At 43.2% G+C, this 13,266-nt stretch overlaps 1 protein-coding gene across 8 annotated transcripts in view; it reads right to left on the bottom strand.

The window, feature by feature from the left end:
- AP1S2 (adaptor related protein complex 1 sigma 2 subunit) overlaps nt 1-11,243 on the bottom strand; it is a 33,033-nt gene extending 21,790 nt beyond the window's left edge. For 5 of the 8 annotated variants that reach the window (XM_021409794.1, XM_021409781.1, XM_021409788.1 and 2 more), the window contains exons 1-4: nt 11,051-11,183; nt 9,732-9,910; nt 1,197-1,305; nt 126-263 (exon numbers count right to left, since the gene is read on the bottom strand). In XM_021409794.1, coding sequence (XP_021265469.1) covers nt 126-263; nt 1,197-1,305; nt 9,732-9,910 — 426 coding nt within the window. In that variant the 5' untranslated portion in view covers nt 11,051-11,183. Of the gene's footprint in view, nt 1-125; nt 264-1,196; nt 1,306-9,731; nt 9,911-10,385; nt 10,553-11,050 lie in introns of all 8 variants that reach the window. The other 3 variants (XM_021409774.1, XM_021409767.1, XM_021409821.1) reach the window with 3 other exon arrangements.

The raw sequence follows: 13,266 nt of genomic DNA, 5'->3' as shown, positions 1-13,266 counted from the left end.
ACTAAGCAGTAACTACATGCTAAGCATGCCAGAAAATACCTTCCACAAGCTCAAAGAAGTGGTAGCTTTTTCTAACCACAATCTAGCATGCCGATACTTTCTCCAGAGAAATTTGATTTGCTTACCTCCTGTAGAAGATCTGCCTGTTCAATGGCTTTGAGAACATTTTTCTTGGAAGTCTCCTGGACCTCCCCTCCCAAGAGGAACTCATCCAGAATAAAATAGGCTTTTTCAAAATTGAAGATGATATCAAGTTCACATACCTGAAAAGAACATCAAGTATTACTGCAAAGGGGGAGGATACTCTGAGGATACTCTCACAAAACTTAACTTACAGCTTCAACAGACTTCACCAGATCAAGACACTGGCCTCAGGCTATAACCTATTAAGTAGGGCAACAACAACAACAGCAAAAAAATCAATTGAAACCAAGATGATTTTTTTTGCTCAAGTACAACAATTATAGCAGCCTCTTTGAAAAGCTTTTTCATTGTTAAAAAAAATGCGCAATTCACAGCCGTCAGTTTGACACGGCTTTTCATGAGGCAAAAGAACATCGCTACAGTTCTCCTTTTCCCTGAAGTATCCAGAAGCAGATGATGCAATTTTATAGAAAAAAATTTTAACAATCAATTTCTTATTCATCCTGTGCATACCCTAGTCAAAAGGAGTAGGAAAGCAGAAGGATGAGCAGTTTTCCTAGAACTGCAAATGCACATTACTTCTGTTCTGTTTGGTTTTGATATCTGGGAAAGCAGATGTCTTCTTTTCTTACCCCTCCTGCTAGTTCACAACCAACTGCCTCATTTGAAAGCAGACATAAGAAGTGCTGGGGAAGGGCAGAGCATACATACACAAGAGCATTGCCAGGGAGAAGAGAAAGTGGAAGCCCAAACAAAAAGTTAAGGACAAGATTTTATCTAACCTCAAGCAAGACTACTATGAAATGAAATAAATACAGGCAATTAACATCAGATTAAGAACTGTTCTCCAAATTCTTAATTTAGTTTTATATTGTAAGCATTATGCAGGCAGCTGTCAGTTTAGTTTGGCCAGGTAAGCAACAGAAAAACCGTTAGATACACCTCTTCAACAGCTAGCTCACTGTGTTTTTAAAAAGGTTGCCTGAGAATAAAACAACATAATACAGACAGGGAATCCATAAAAATTAATCAGAAGGACGTTACTAACTCACACTGCCAAAATACTTGTCAAGAAGTTCTACATAACGATGAATTATTTCCAGAGTTATTAGTTCATTGTCCTGATCTTCAATGGCACAGCAGAAATAGAGGCTTGCATATCTGTAATAACAAAGTAATCCTCATGTTAGCAAAAGATGAGTAAAACAAATGCATTTCAGAGGTATTAAATTCTCAGCAGTCCTTCAAACTCAAGTTTACAGTACAGTTACTCTATTTCAACAGCCATGCAAGTTCCATCAAAGAACAGCTTGGAGACCACCAGACATGCGTGTGGGCACAAAAGGATCTGAGTTGAGCAAGACTTCAGTCTTTAACACCCTTTAGTAGATGGAAATAAATTAGCTTAAGTGGTGGTTGGAAAAGGAAATACATTTAATTCTTTGGCCTCCTGGCAGTTTTGAGGCAAGATGTTTACTCTACCTGCAACATCCAAGCACTGGTATCAACATCAACTAATCAACAGATTAAATGTTAAATTTATATCACACAAGCTACACGTATAGATATTAACATCTAATTAAAATGTCCTGGGAAAAATAAACTGAACTAGTAATTTAGGATTTGGTCCTTAGAGAACACAACTAACGCAAAAAAAAAATTCTAAGACTGTCACTAATGTCATATACCCCAATCACTATTAAGTCAATAACTTGATTACTACCAACTGTTCTGGTGTCAGGAGAGGCTATCAGCTAGTTTCTAGCATTTACTTCCACCTTCAAATACAAGGAATTATTTACCTCTGATATGATCTTGAGCTCCACTTTAATAAAACGACCATCCCACTCTACCGTGCACTACCATATAGTTGTTCAATTTCTGCTCAAAAAGAGCTGATGGAAAACCAAAACACGAATGAAAACAGAAAAACCTACTCATTCTTTTGAAAAGTGCCAAAATCATATGCCACACAGATACACATGGCAGAAATGAAATCTCAAGTAAGACCTGTTTTAATTGATATTTTTTGTGAATGTGGAGCTGCTTGGGTCTGTCTGTTTAGAGAGAATAACTGGCAGCATTAAACAGAGAAGCCAATCCTATTAAAAAAAAGTCACTAAGATTTGAATGCCAAGTTTAAGATGCATATTATTTTCCTGTGCGCAGAAATTAATACAAATTTTTAACACTACACAGAAATTTTACCAGCTGGGACTCTGTAAGCCCCAGAAGAAACTGCAACAGGTTTTGTCTAGAAGACACATAAAAAATTATTTTATAGTATGCTTAAATTTGTCCCCCAGTCACTAAGCTAGCACCATCCATGATAACTCTAAGTCCCGCTCTCTCTCCCTCTCTCCTCTTGCCAAGTCAGACTGCCATGGCTTACTTCATCATGAACAACTCATCAAAAACACTTTCATTCAAAAGTTCTGAACTGTTATAAAAAAAAACTGTTCCACAAAACCTAACTTAGGGGCACGAGGGTGAAAGTACTTCCAGTGAAACACTTCACACTAATTCCCTTGCTCTTTTCTATCCTTACCATGGTGATTTGTCAGCTCATCTTAAACCCTGAGAACAGTTCTTTTGATTTTATACTGCTATGCTACTCCCTCTCATTAGTACTTCAAGGACATTTACAGCCATAGTGGTAGCTCACAAAATGTCATCTGTATAAGACATCTTTCAGACAAAGCAGTTTACAAAAAATGTATTGAGTTATGCTATGAAGAAAAAAAGATTTTCAAGCCTCCCGAGTAATTTCTTTGTTTTCTTTTAAGTCTAACTCCATGTTAGACAATTTGCTTGCTCTGTTGACATTTACACTTGCTACCTGCACCTAGGTCAAATTCATCTGAACAAAACTTCCTTCACATCCAGATGAGCATCAGTAGACCATTCCCTTTCAGTGCTTAAACAAGTTGAATCACATACTGATAAACCTTACCAAATCTGACCTAAATATTTGATATTTATCCACAAAGGAGACTCCTTTTGTGTTTCTCTATCACTTGAGAGTCCCTTTTGATGCACAGAATTATTTTATGTGAGTACAAAAAAGGAGGGGAGAGAGAAACTTTACTTCACATAGAACACTTTCCAGGAAAGCTGTCTGCTCTCAGCGTTCTCACTTAAAAGAAAATGAAACATACTTTTGAAAGACTTTATTTGGCAGCTATTAAGCAGAGTACACTTTCAAGCTCTGCCAACTGCAGTTTTGGAGAAAGAATACCAAGAAACAAAAACTACTCATCGTAACACAAAATGGAAGCTTGGGTATCGATCAAAATAGGCAGACATTTTTCAAGGAGTTTTTTTTTTTTTAAGTAGTAACTATCAAATGCAGATTCAATATGCCTACTCTGCAAACAGTGTAAGATTTACACATCAGCCACCACTGCTAAGAATATGTTTATACCACAAAAGTATAAGTTTCTTCAGACCCAAATTTTCAAAGGCATTAGCTCACTGCCATTTTTTTTTTTACCTTTGTAGTCCATGGCTTCACAAAAAAGGGTGTCCAGATATAATCTAGAGCAAACAAACTAGCTTTTCTTCCAAATGGATAAGCTTACATGAAGAGTAACCATACAACGATGAGCAAATTTCTGTACACAAGCTGAAAATGTTAACTACCCTGCAGAAATATTGTTTATTCCTAATGAGTCTGTCAGAAAACTCTGAAGTGCGCCCAACAAAGGAAAATTCTGAAAATAACATGAGTCATACACCACACTGAAGAGCAAATATGGCCCAATCATATTGGTTTGGTAAAAAATATTCTGCCATTTTCATTCCTATTGCAGTTCATTGTTTGTTTTCTTCCCCACCTCAGTAGAATCCTCAGTCCTAAAATAAGTTGGTTATATGTGTTTAGGGAAATACTTTATGACAAACATCATCCACTTGTCAGAAAAGGAACTAAATCCAGAAGGACCCAAAACAGTTTGTAAGTATCACCTGAAAACATAATACGGAATGGAAGAGCAAAAAGGAACTGCAGGCAATACAAACACTCAAATTTCTGCTTTTAGGTAAGTGACTTTATAGGTGTTTATTTTTAAGGAACCAAATTCATGAACATCCCCCAACAGCTACACTAGTTCAATAGCGGCAAGCCTAAAAACTGGCAGGCAATCCTTCAGCCAAGTTCTTCTCTACGTTCTCTAATTCTGCTGAGGTATCAGGCCACTACAGGTAGAGCATAGCTTGCAAATCCTACCATTTTAATGGTGTTCTACTAGATGAGAGAACACCTGCTTAAGACATCACTGGAAAGTTTGTAAAGCTGCTAGCCTGAAGACATTCAGCATCTAAGTTGCTTTGCAGGTAAATTCTAACCACAGACATCTAATGCCTACAGAGCTTGGAAGGAACAGAACTCAACTGGAAGAATATGGAATTGATGGGCGGACCATTCGATGGACAAGGAACCAGTTGCAAGATCATACCCAGAGACTGGTGGTTAACAGCTCAATGTCCGGATGGAGTCAGTGATGAGTAGTGTCCCTCAGGGGTCAGCACATGGGACCAGAGCTGTTTAATATCTTCATCAATAACATCAACAGTAGAATTGAATGCACCCTCAGCAAGTTTGAAGATGACACCAAGGTCTGTGGCAACATTGGCACACCTGCGGGATGGGATGCCATTCAGAGAGACCTAGGCAAGCTCAAGCAGTGGGCCCAGGAGAAGCTCATGAAGTTCAATGAAGCCAAGTGCAAAGTCTTGCACCAGGGTCATGGCAACTCCCACTATCAGTACAAGCTGGGATGTATGGAGGTACAGATGGTGCACAGCCCTGCCAAAAAGGCAGGACCTGGGGTACTGGTGGATAGCAAGCTAAACACACGCCAGCAATATGCCCTCACAGATGAGAAAGCCACCCATATCCTGGGCTGCATCAAAAGAAGCGTGGCCAACAAGCCAAGGGAAGTGATCCTGCCCCTCTAGTCTGCGCTGGTAAGGCCCCTCCTGGAGTACTGCATCCAGATGTGGAGTCCTCACTACAGGAGAGACATGGATCTGCTGGAGAGTATCCAGAGGAGCGCCACAAAAATGATCCAAGGGATGGAACATCTCTTCTGTGAGGACAGGCTGAGAGAGCTGGGGCTCTTCAGCCTGGAGAAGAGAAGGCTCTGAGGTGATCTGATAGTGGCCTTTCAGTATCTAATGGGAGATTATAAGAAGGAAGGGGACAGACTCTTCAGCATGATCTCGTGATAAGACAAGGGGAAATGGTTTCAAACTGAAACCAGGGAGATTTAGATTGGATAGAAGAAAAAAAAAACTTTTTACAGTAAGGGTAGCGAAGCACTGGAAAAGGCTGCCCAGACATGTGGTGGAAGCCCCATCCCTGGAGACACTCAAGGTCAGGCTGAATGGGGCTCTGAGCACCCTGATCTGGCTGGAGGTATCCCTGCTCACTGCAGGGGAGCTGGACTAGATGGCCTTTTAATGTCCCTTCTAACTCAAACAATTCTATGATCCTGTAACCGAAAGACACCACAACACCACCTTTAACACGTAAACAGGTGCTTCAGGCAGCCTAAGAGTTTGGCATTTGGTGACAGGTTATCACAGTTGACCCAGTGAAAATTCTAATCATTAAAATTCTCCTTAGGAAAAGATTTTTTTCCTCTTTCAAAGAAATTACATATTTCTTTAACAGAACAGGAAGTTCTGAGATTCTAGGACAGGCAGAGCAGTCACTATTTAATTAGGATACAGAAGTAAGCAACAGTAATAAAGCTACACAAGATTTATCTTGCAGTTTCCAATTTCAGCAGGCTACAACCTCCAGTAGTTTCAGAAATGTGCAAAAAGTTGGGACTGGTAAACCTCTGTAAGATGAAGCTGCTGCTTCCTCTTGGATGAATGCAGAGGTCCTCCTAGTATCACAAGAACTAGAATATTGCACAGAGGACCTGATCAAGTTAAACTACCAAACCTAATTAACTATTATCATTAGAACCATTTAGTTTTATAGTCATCTACTCAACCCTGTAGTTATATTTTAACAGACTCAGTTGGCAATTAGATGCATGTAAGGAAAGATACTGACCATGTCCCACTGCTAGGCTCATGTCCCTTGCCACATGACAGTACTATGGAATCAAAATGCTTTGAGTGGAGATGCACACTACTTGCAGAACTTGCCCTTTCTTCGGGAGTAGGAGGGATGATAGTTTTAAAACTTATTTTTTCATTAATGTAACCTATGATTAAGGTTATTTTGCACTAAAGTAACAGACGACTGACACAACATTAAAGGCAGTACAGATTATGATAACTGAAAACCAAAATGCCACATAAGAGTCATATTTCTTAATCAAGATACCAATCAATGATAACCAAGTCCCACAATTTCAGTATACCAAATGCTAATAAGAAAAATTTATATCAAAAGCTGCTACTCTGCATTTCCTTATTTTGAGTGCAATATACCACACAATGAAAATAAATACACTGCCAGAAGCTAAAGCAGTAAATAGTCGAGATCTTTAAAGAAAAAAAAAATCACATTCTATCTTAAGGTCCTTTTTCACTAAAATACTAGAAATTATAACATTTAATATTGATTTACCAGCCAAAAGGGGAAAGCTGCATGAACTTCTATCCTATATGATCCAATACTACTAATTAAAAAAAATGACAAAATAAAGAGCGATCATTAACAGGATTTCCTAAGTTTCTAATCAGCTGTCTGCAGACAATACCCTCTCTACTGTCATAAAGTGCAACTGGTAATGGATTCCCATATTTCAATTTTTTATCCACCAAGTTGCTTCAAATCTGTGTCTTGAAATCAGAAATCCAGATTCTTTTTTAAGTCTTCTGGTGCCTACCAGTCTGAAAATCTAACTCTCTTCCAAACCAACTACAGAACACATCCAACCCAATTCATGAGCTATGTCAAAAACAGGGCACGCTTCCATGCACATTTTCAGATCTCTAAAGAATTTGTTTCTCTAATGAAAAAAAATGAAGGTAACAATGACTGACCTAGTTTTGCAACCATATCAATGCTACATACATGAAACTAAGAAATAAAAGCAAAATATTCACGTGGATTTTAAAGACCCTTGTAGTTCTATCATCTTGAAGTTTCATCCAGAAAGCATTCCGTATGAATGATAAGGATGAAATAAAACGGAGCTAAGGAGTCTAATCAAAACTGTCCAGCTTTCTTGATAAATGTTAGATATAAGAAAGCAGCAAACGCTACCAGCTTGTCAATTTTGCATTTGAGCTGGTTTTGTTCTTGAAAAAAGCTACATCACTGAGACTCTAGAGTATACTTTTAATAATGCCAACCATTCTTTGAATTGCAATATCTAGGTCAACTCTCTCTTACACCTGAAAAGTTGACAGTTAATACACTCTAAAAGCAATCATAGCACAAATTTCAGCAATTTCAGACTCGTAATAGCAATGCGTACATACAACGTATACAACAGCAATACGCACAGCTTATACTGAAAAACATTTGCACAAGGAGGTTCAGATATTTCCCAATAATAAACCAGACAAGAATAGATCTCAGAAGAGATGTGCAGGAATCTTTTGTCTGCAAACAAATGTAAGCACCTTGTGTAATTCTACAAACCATGCACAGTTTCTGTTACACATCTTGCTCTTTTAGCTATCTGCTGTTCAGAAAGTACTGGACCTTGACTATTACAGTTGTCTTCTTGGTATTACTGTCTGCTTCTGAGCTAGCAGATGTCTCTTCTCAAAGAGATCATGGTAGTTGGGACTCATCAACTTTAGTGACAGTATGATGACTGGAAAAAGTCTTTCCAAAGAAACACTAAAGTAATTACTGTTACCAGGTTCAGGATTTTAAACTGGCTATCTCCTCTGCCACCCAGTCATTCTGGTGATATTTTTAGCTTTATGTAACTTGCCAATAAAGCAAAAATAAAGTAGAACAGAAACTGAGCTGTTAACTAGCTCGATACAAGCTAATCTTGAGCAATTTCATAGGCTAACTGTGCCAGATTGGTTCACAGACAGCAAAATAGCTACTGCAGTCAGCTGTGCACACCAGCAGTCCAGCAGATGGACTGCAGTCCACATATATACAGCAGCCAACTGCTTTATTCTCCTTGACCACAGACCCCACAGCACATTACTGAGATACTCGAACATCACAACTTTCAGCAACCCAAAAAGCCATACCCAGATTTCTACCAGCCCCCTAGACCGAAAAAAAAAACCCCAAAAAACAACACAAGCAGTTGCTAACAGTAGTAAAGAGACTGAGAGAGAGAACAGTTGTGGAATGAACTTACTACCAGAAAAGCTACCACTGTGCAAGACTAGGCAGGAAGGGGAACAGACTTGTCTACGCATTCCCAGTTTTTCTGATCTAGTCCCAGAAAAGCCAAGTGATAAAGCATTGCAAGTGCTTTTTCAGCTGAAGGGAGCGCACAAAACACTTCAGCAACTTTGCCTACATGTATACGCAAGAAGTTTTGTGAGGAAATTAGAAGGCAGAAAACATGTATGCTTCCTTAAGCACAGTCTTATGCACTGTTCCTCCTCTTCCCTCCTCCCAGTGTTCAACAGTTACACACATCAGATACACCGGCAGTTTTCAGGCGTATGATGTTACACGCATGGATGTTCTAGGTCCTGATTTCATGTATACATCTAATACTTTTTTTTTATTCTACTAATTTGGCTAATTGCAGAAGTTAGAAACCCTCTGTTTCAGCTCCTAAAGACAGAACACAACAATATCGTCGAGCTCTGAAATTATTTACTACCTCAAAGAACGTATAAACCTTTTGAAGTTTGTAAATAACTAGGGAAGGGAGTTAATTCAAGGTTCCATAGCACTACCTTCAGATGGAAGAGATGCAGTCTACTAAACTGCAATGAGAATTACTGTTATTTGCAGGGACAATTATTTTTACACCTCTTCATTGTCACACATTCTAAAGACCAGCATAAAGCTAAGAAAACTCTTGTCACACACTCCAGAATGTTAGCGAACAACTGAAAAAGGAAAATACTGCCAAAGAGAATTATACAGTACTTTCACCAAAAGAAAAAAAGCTAGCTGTGTTTTTTTTAAGCTGGGAAAAATGCTTTAGTGTTCACAGCAAAATAGCATTCTACGTACTCTGAAACAAGAGAAAGTTTTCCTTATTTCTGTGAGAGCCTTTAAAAGCACGTTAAATTTGCAAGTTTATGAAGTCACTGCCTGAGGTAAATGTTTATAAAATTTAGTTTTTCTTTATTACCTATTAAACCTTACATGCTTTATATTCCTATGCATTTATTTACTGTGGTCTTCTAAGCAGTGAACTAAAAATCACCACTCCTCACGAAAGAAGAAGGAAACCTCATCTCTTCAGCACATTTCTGAACGCATGAATGACTTTCTACACATGAATGATTCCTACTTGGTTATCAAATTAGATTCAAGGGAAGTCAGTCTCCTCCGTAACCAGTAGAGGGAAGAAAAAAAGATAAATTAAGAAAAAAAAAATCAACCATCATTATTTTCTTGCTACTTAATACACTGTTTCTGATGTATGTCAATTACGAGGTTAGTGAGAAAGAACAACCTTTTGTAGACAATCTTCAGGTCTCTCCATTCCAGGAAGCTGCACATTTTCGGTTTGCGGGCTAATACTGTTTGAACAAGTTCCCTTGTGATTTTCTTCTTTTCTTTGTCAGATAGTGGGACATACCACTTCTGGAGTCTCAGTTTCCCCTGGCGACTAAAAAGCAACATAAACTGCATCTGTTGAATTAGAAGGGGAAAAAAAGGATTATTCTCAGTCTCTTAAGTTCTAAGAAGATTTCTATGAGGAAAACCAAGCAGGAAGCAAGATAGCCATCCAAAAGCCTATCTACATGATGTATTTCTACAACGGTGGCAGATGTTACACAAGATTTGGAAGCACCAATAACACAAAGGATTCAGCTGAACAAGGTCAGTCAGAGCAGAGATAGTAGGAAGCACGCACAACTTTCAGAACCGCGAGTCAGAGCCAGCAGGCAGCGACTACACCCGGATTTCTGACAAACCACGTCCAGCATTGGTATGGTTGCGTTTGCATTTACTACGGAAAACGACAGAAAGCAGCACACCCATCTCCTCCAATACCCAACCTCATTTCCAATTCACAGGATTAGAGCCTTACAGCAGGAGCAATTTGCACTTAAGATCTTTCTGAAAAGCCTTAAAATACTTTAAGAGGCATTAAATCTCCCACCGGAGAGTCCTATGGCATCGAACAGCCTTGCCTTCTCTTGCACTGCACAAAAGGAGTAGAGATTAAGTGCTTTCCCTGCGGTCCTACGTTCCAGGTCTCGCTTCCTCTACAGGAGTGATGTTGCAATTATATCTTAAGAGGAACTTGTCGGCTGTGTTTTCCAGCGGCTGTAACATTAAAAGAAACGGCTTTTTTTTTTTTTTTTCTCCCCTTTTCGCTCGAAGTTGTGTCGGGCTGAGGAAGTTTCCCAGGCGATACGGCAGACGTGAAATCCCACGGAGAAGCCCAGCCCGCTCCCGGCTGACAGTCCGGCGCGGGCAGGAGGCGGCAGCCCGGAGCCCCCGCACGGGCAGCCCGCAGCCGCCCTCCCTCCGGTCGCCGCCGCTGACCCCCCCCCACCCCCGCCTCCAGGGGACCCTCCCAGAGCGGCTCCCGCCGGCCGGCAGCGGGCACGGAGCCCCGGGCACACGGAGCCGCGGGCCGGGCCCGCCCCGCTCGGGGCAGCCGCCGCCCGTCCCAACGCGGCCGCGTGAGGGGTTTGAGCGGAGAGCCGGCGGCCGCGCTTCCCGCAGCCGTCAGCAGCGTTGCGGAGAGCAGCGGGTCCCGCAGCGCAAGGCAGGCGGGCACCGAGGGAGGAGAGTCCGTCCCCGCGCGGCGGTGCTCACCGTGCCCCGGAGGGGAGAGCGAGGAGGAAGATGAGGAGGAGGAGGCAGAGGCAGCGCCGCTCCCGAGCTCGCTGCTGCCTCCACGGCCGCCGCGCGGGACTGAGGGGAGAGAAGGGAGACGCCGCCGGCTCGAGCCCGGCGCCAGCGCGCGCGCGCCTCAACCGCCGCCTCCCCCCCCCCCTCCCCTCTTTCGCCGCCTCGCTCGGGCAGGCTGGGGCGGAGCCGGACTCGCGGACGCCGCTCCCGGGCAGGGGGCGGGGCCAGCAGGGGACGGACACAACTTCGCTCGCCGCCTAGTGGGAGGGGCCGTTTCGGGAAGCCCAGCGCGTGCGCGGTGCGGGAAGACTGAGGAGCAAGGGGAGCTCGCCGTCGCCCAATGGGGGAGCGCTGCGCGGCGGAGGGCGGGAGGAGTGGAGAGCGGCGGTGGCCAATGAAAAAGAGGGAAAGGCGCCGAGGGAGGAGCTGCCGGCGGCGGTGGGAGGGACGAGGGAGGAGGTGGGGCTAAAGGGCCTAATCCTCGTGGCCCGAATTACGATAGGACAACAGCCGCCGCGGCAACAGCCAATCAGAAGGCTCGATGCAGATAGCGGTTCGCAAGCCCCCAATGGGCCGGCGAGGGTCGGAGTTGGGATAGTGACATCAGTCAATCAGGTGCCCGGAGACAGAGGCTCCTCCTTCCTTCTCCCGGTCCCCGGGGGCGGCTGTTGGGGGTGCAGAGAAGGGGTGGCGGTGCCGCGCGTGCGCAGTGCTGTGTTTCCTTCTAGCACGTGCGTGCCCCGCGTGGCGGCGGGGTAGGGCGGGGTGGGGCTGGGCGGGGCGGGGCGGAGCGCAGGGCGGCGGGAGCCATTTAGGCGAGTTATGGGGGGGAGGTGGTTACTGCTGAGGGCAGGGGGTTTTTCTTTACTGTCGCCAACGCTAAAGAGGGGGATCATCAGAAAAGAAATGACTTTTACGGGCGGTTTCTTAATGGTGTAACACAGTGATTGGCAGTGAGGGGAAGAGTGTGCTTCCCTTGCTGCGCTTCTGGTAGGAGACACTGAAATCACACTTCTATTGCACTTTAGTTGCTGTTTATTATTGACGCTTAAGAAAGATAAATCTGTTCTTCTGGCTACAAAGCAGCTGTGGCAGCAGAAAGCAGTGCTGGAAAGGCTTTTGTGTAGGGGTGCGGGTAGTCAGGAGAGCCAATTTTCTGGCCTTTCATGGAATGCTGTCATCAATTGTACTTGAGGAAAGCTGCTAATACACCACTTTCCCTGTCTGATGATTGCAAGTGAAAGAAGGCGCACATGAAATGAACCCATGTGGATGAGGCCGTTCCAGCGTCACATAGGAAGTGGGAGCTGCTGTTGTAGGTGCTCATTCCCATCCTCTGCTTGTTGTGAGGCTGTTGGGCGGTCTGGAGGACCCTGTTTTTCACTGAAGTACCTCTGTCCTAATCGTCGCTGTGCTGTTCTTCAGTCTAGCATCCCGTACCCCATGAATTCTCCGCACTTCAAGTGTTTCTGGATCATCTGAATTATTTAAGCCGGCAGCCTACTCGTGTTTCGCTTAATCTCAGCTACTTCCAGTGCATTAGCATCGTGATGGCAGTGAGAGCTCAGAAATGTCAGGCATGGTGGGAACAGCGTCCAGTCAGGCCAGTCTCAACATGCTCCTGTCTCCTCACCGCCATTCCAGCCGGAGGATGTGATTTTCTCAGGCCTGCCGGGATTGCCACTTTCGTGATCGGTCTTTAACTCATTTCTCCCAAAATGAGCCAGCTTATTTTAAGCAGCTTAAGGAGTGATTCCGTGGCAGTTTCAGATGATCTAAATCCCAGCGTCTCCCACCCCCTCTTCGCATTCCCAGCTCCACACATTCTCATCTCTGTTCCTGTGCTGCCATAAGTGCTTGTGCTGTGTCTCGCTTCAGCAGCAAGGCATTGCCAGTGAGGCTTATTTGGGCTGTACATGTGAGGATAAAAGAAATGAGTGAATCTGTCTTGGGGTCCAGTACCTGTGTGAGGAGGGTGGTGACAAGCAGAGGTAATGCTGTCCTTTCTGATTGTGCCGTTCCTTTCAGGAACTTCAGACTACTTGCTCTTGGCAGTTTTTTTCCAGTGTTGCGTTTTGTACTAATTACCCCTCTTTATACCTACTCCATTGTTCATCCCTGTAAGAAATTATCCTGTCACTTAGCCATTGAACTAGCAATATACTGAACCAGCTGTAATT

The sequence above is a fragment of the Numida meleagris genome, chromosome 1, assembly GCF_002078875.1.
Source record: "Numida meleagris isolate 19003 breed g44 Domestic line chromosome 1, NumMel1.0, whole genome shotgun sequence".
Classification (NCBI taxonomy): Eukaryota; Metazoa; Chordata; class Aves; order Galliformes; family Numididae; genus Numida; species Numida meleagris.
Note: the sequence above shows the minus strand (reverse complement) of the source record. Positions and strands in the feature narration are given on the sequence as shown.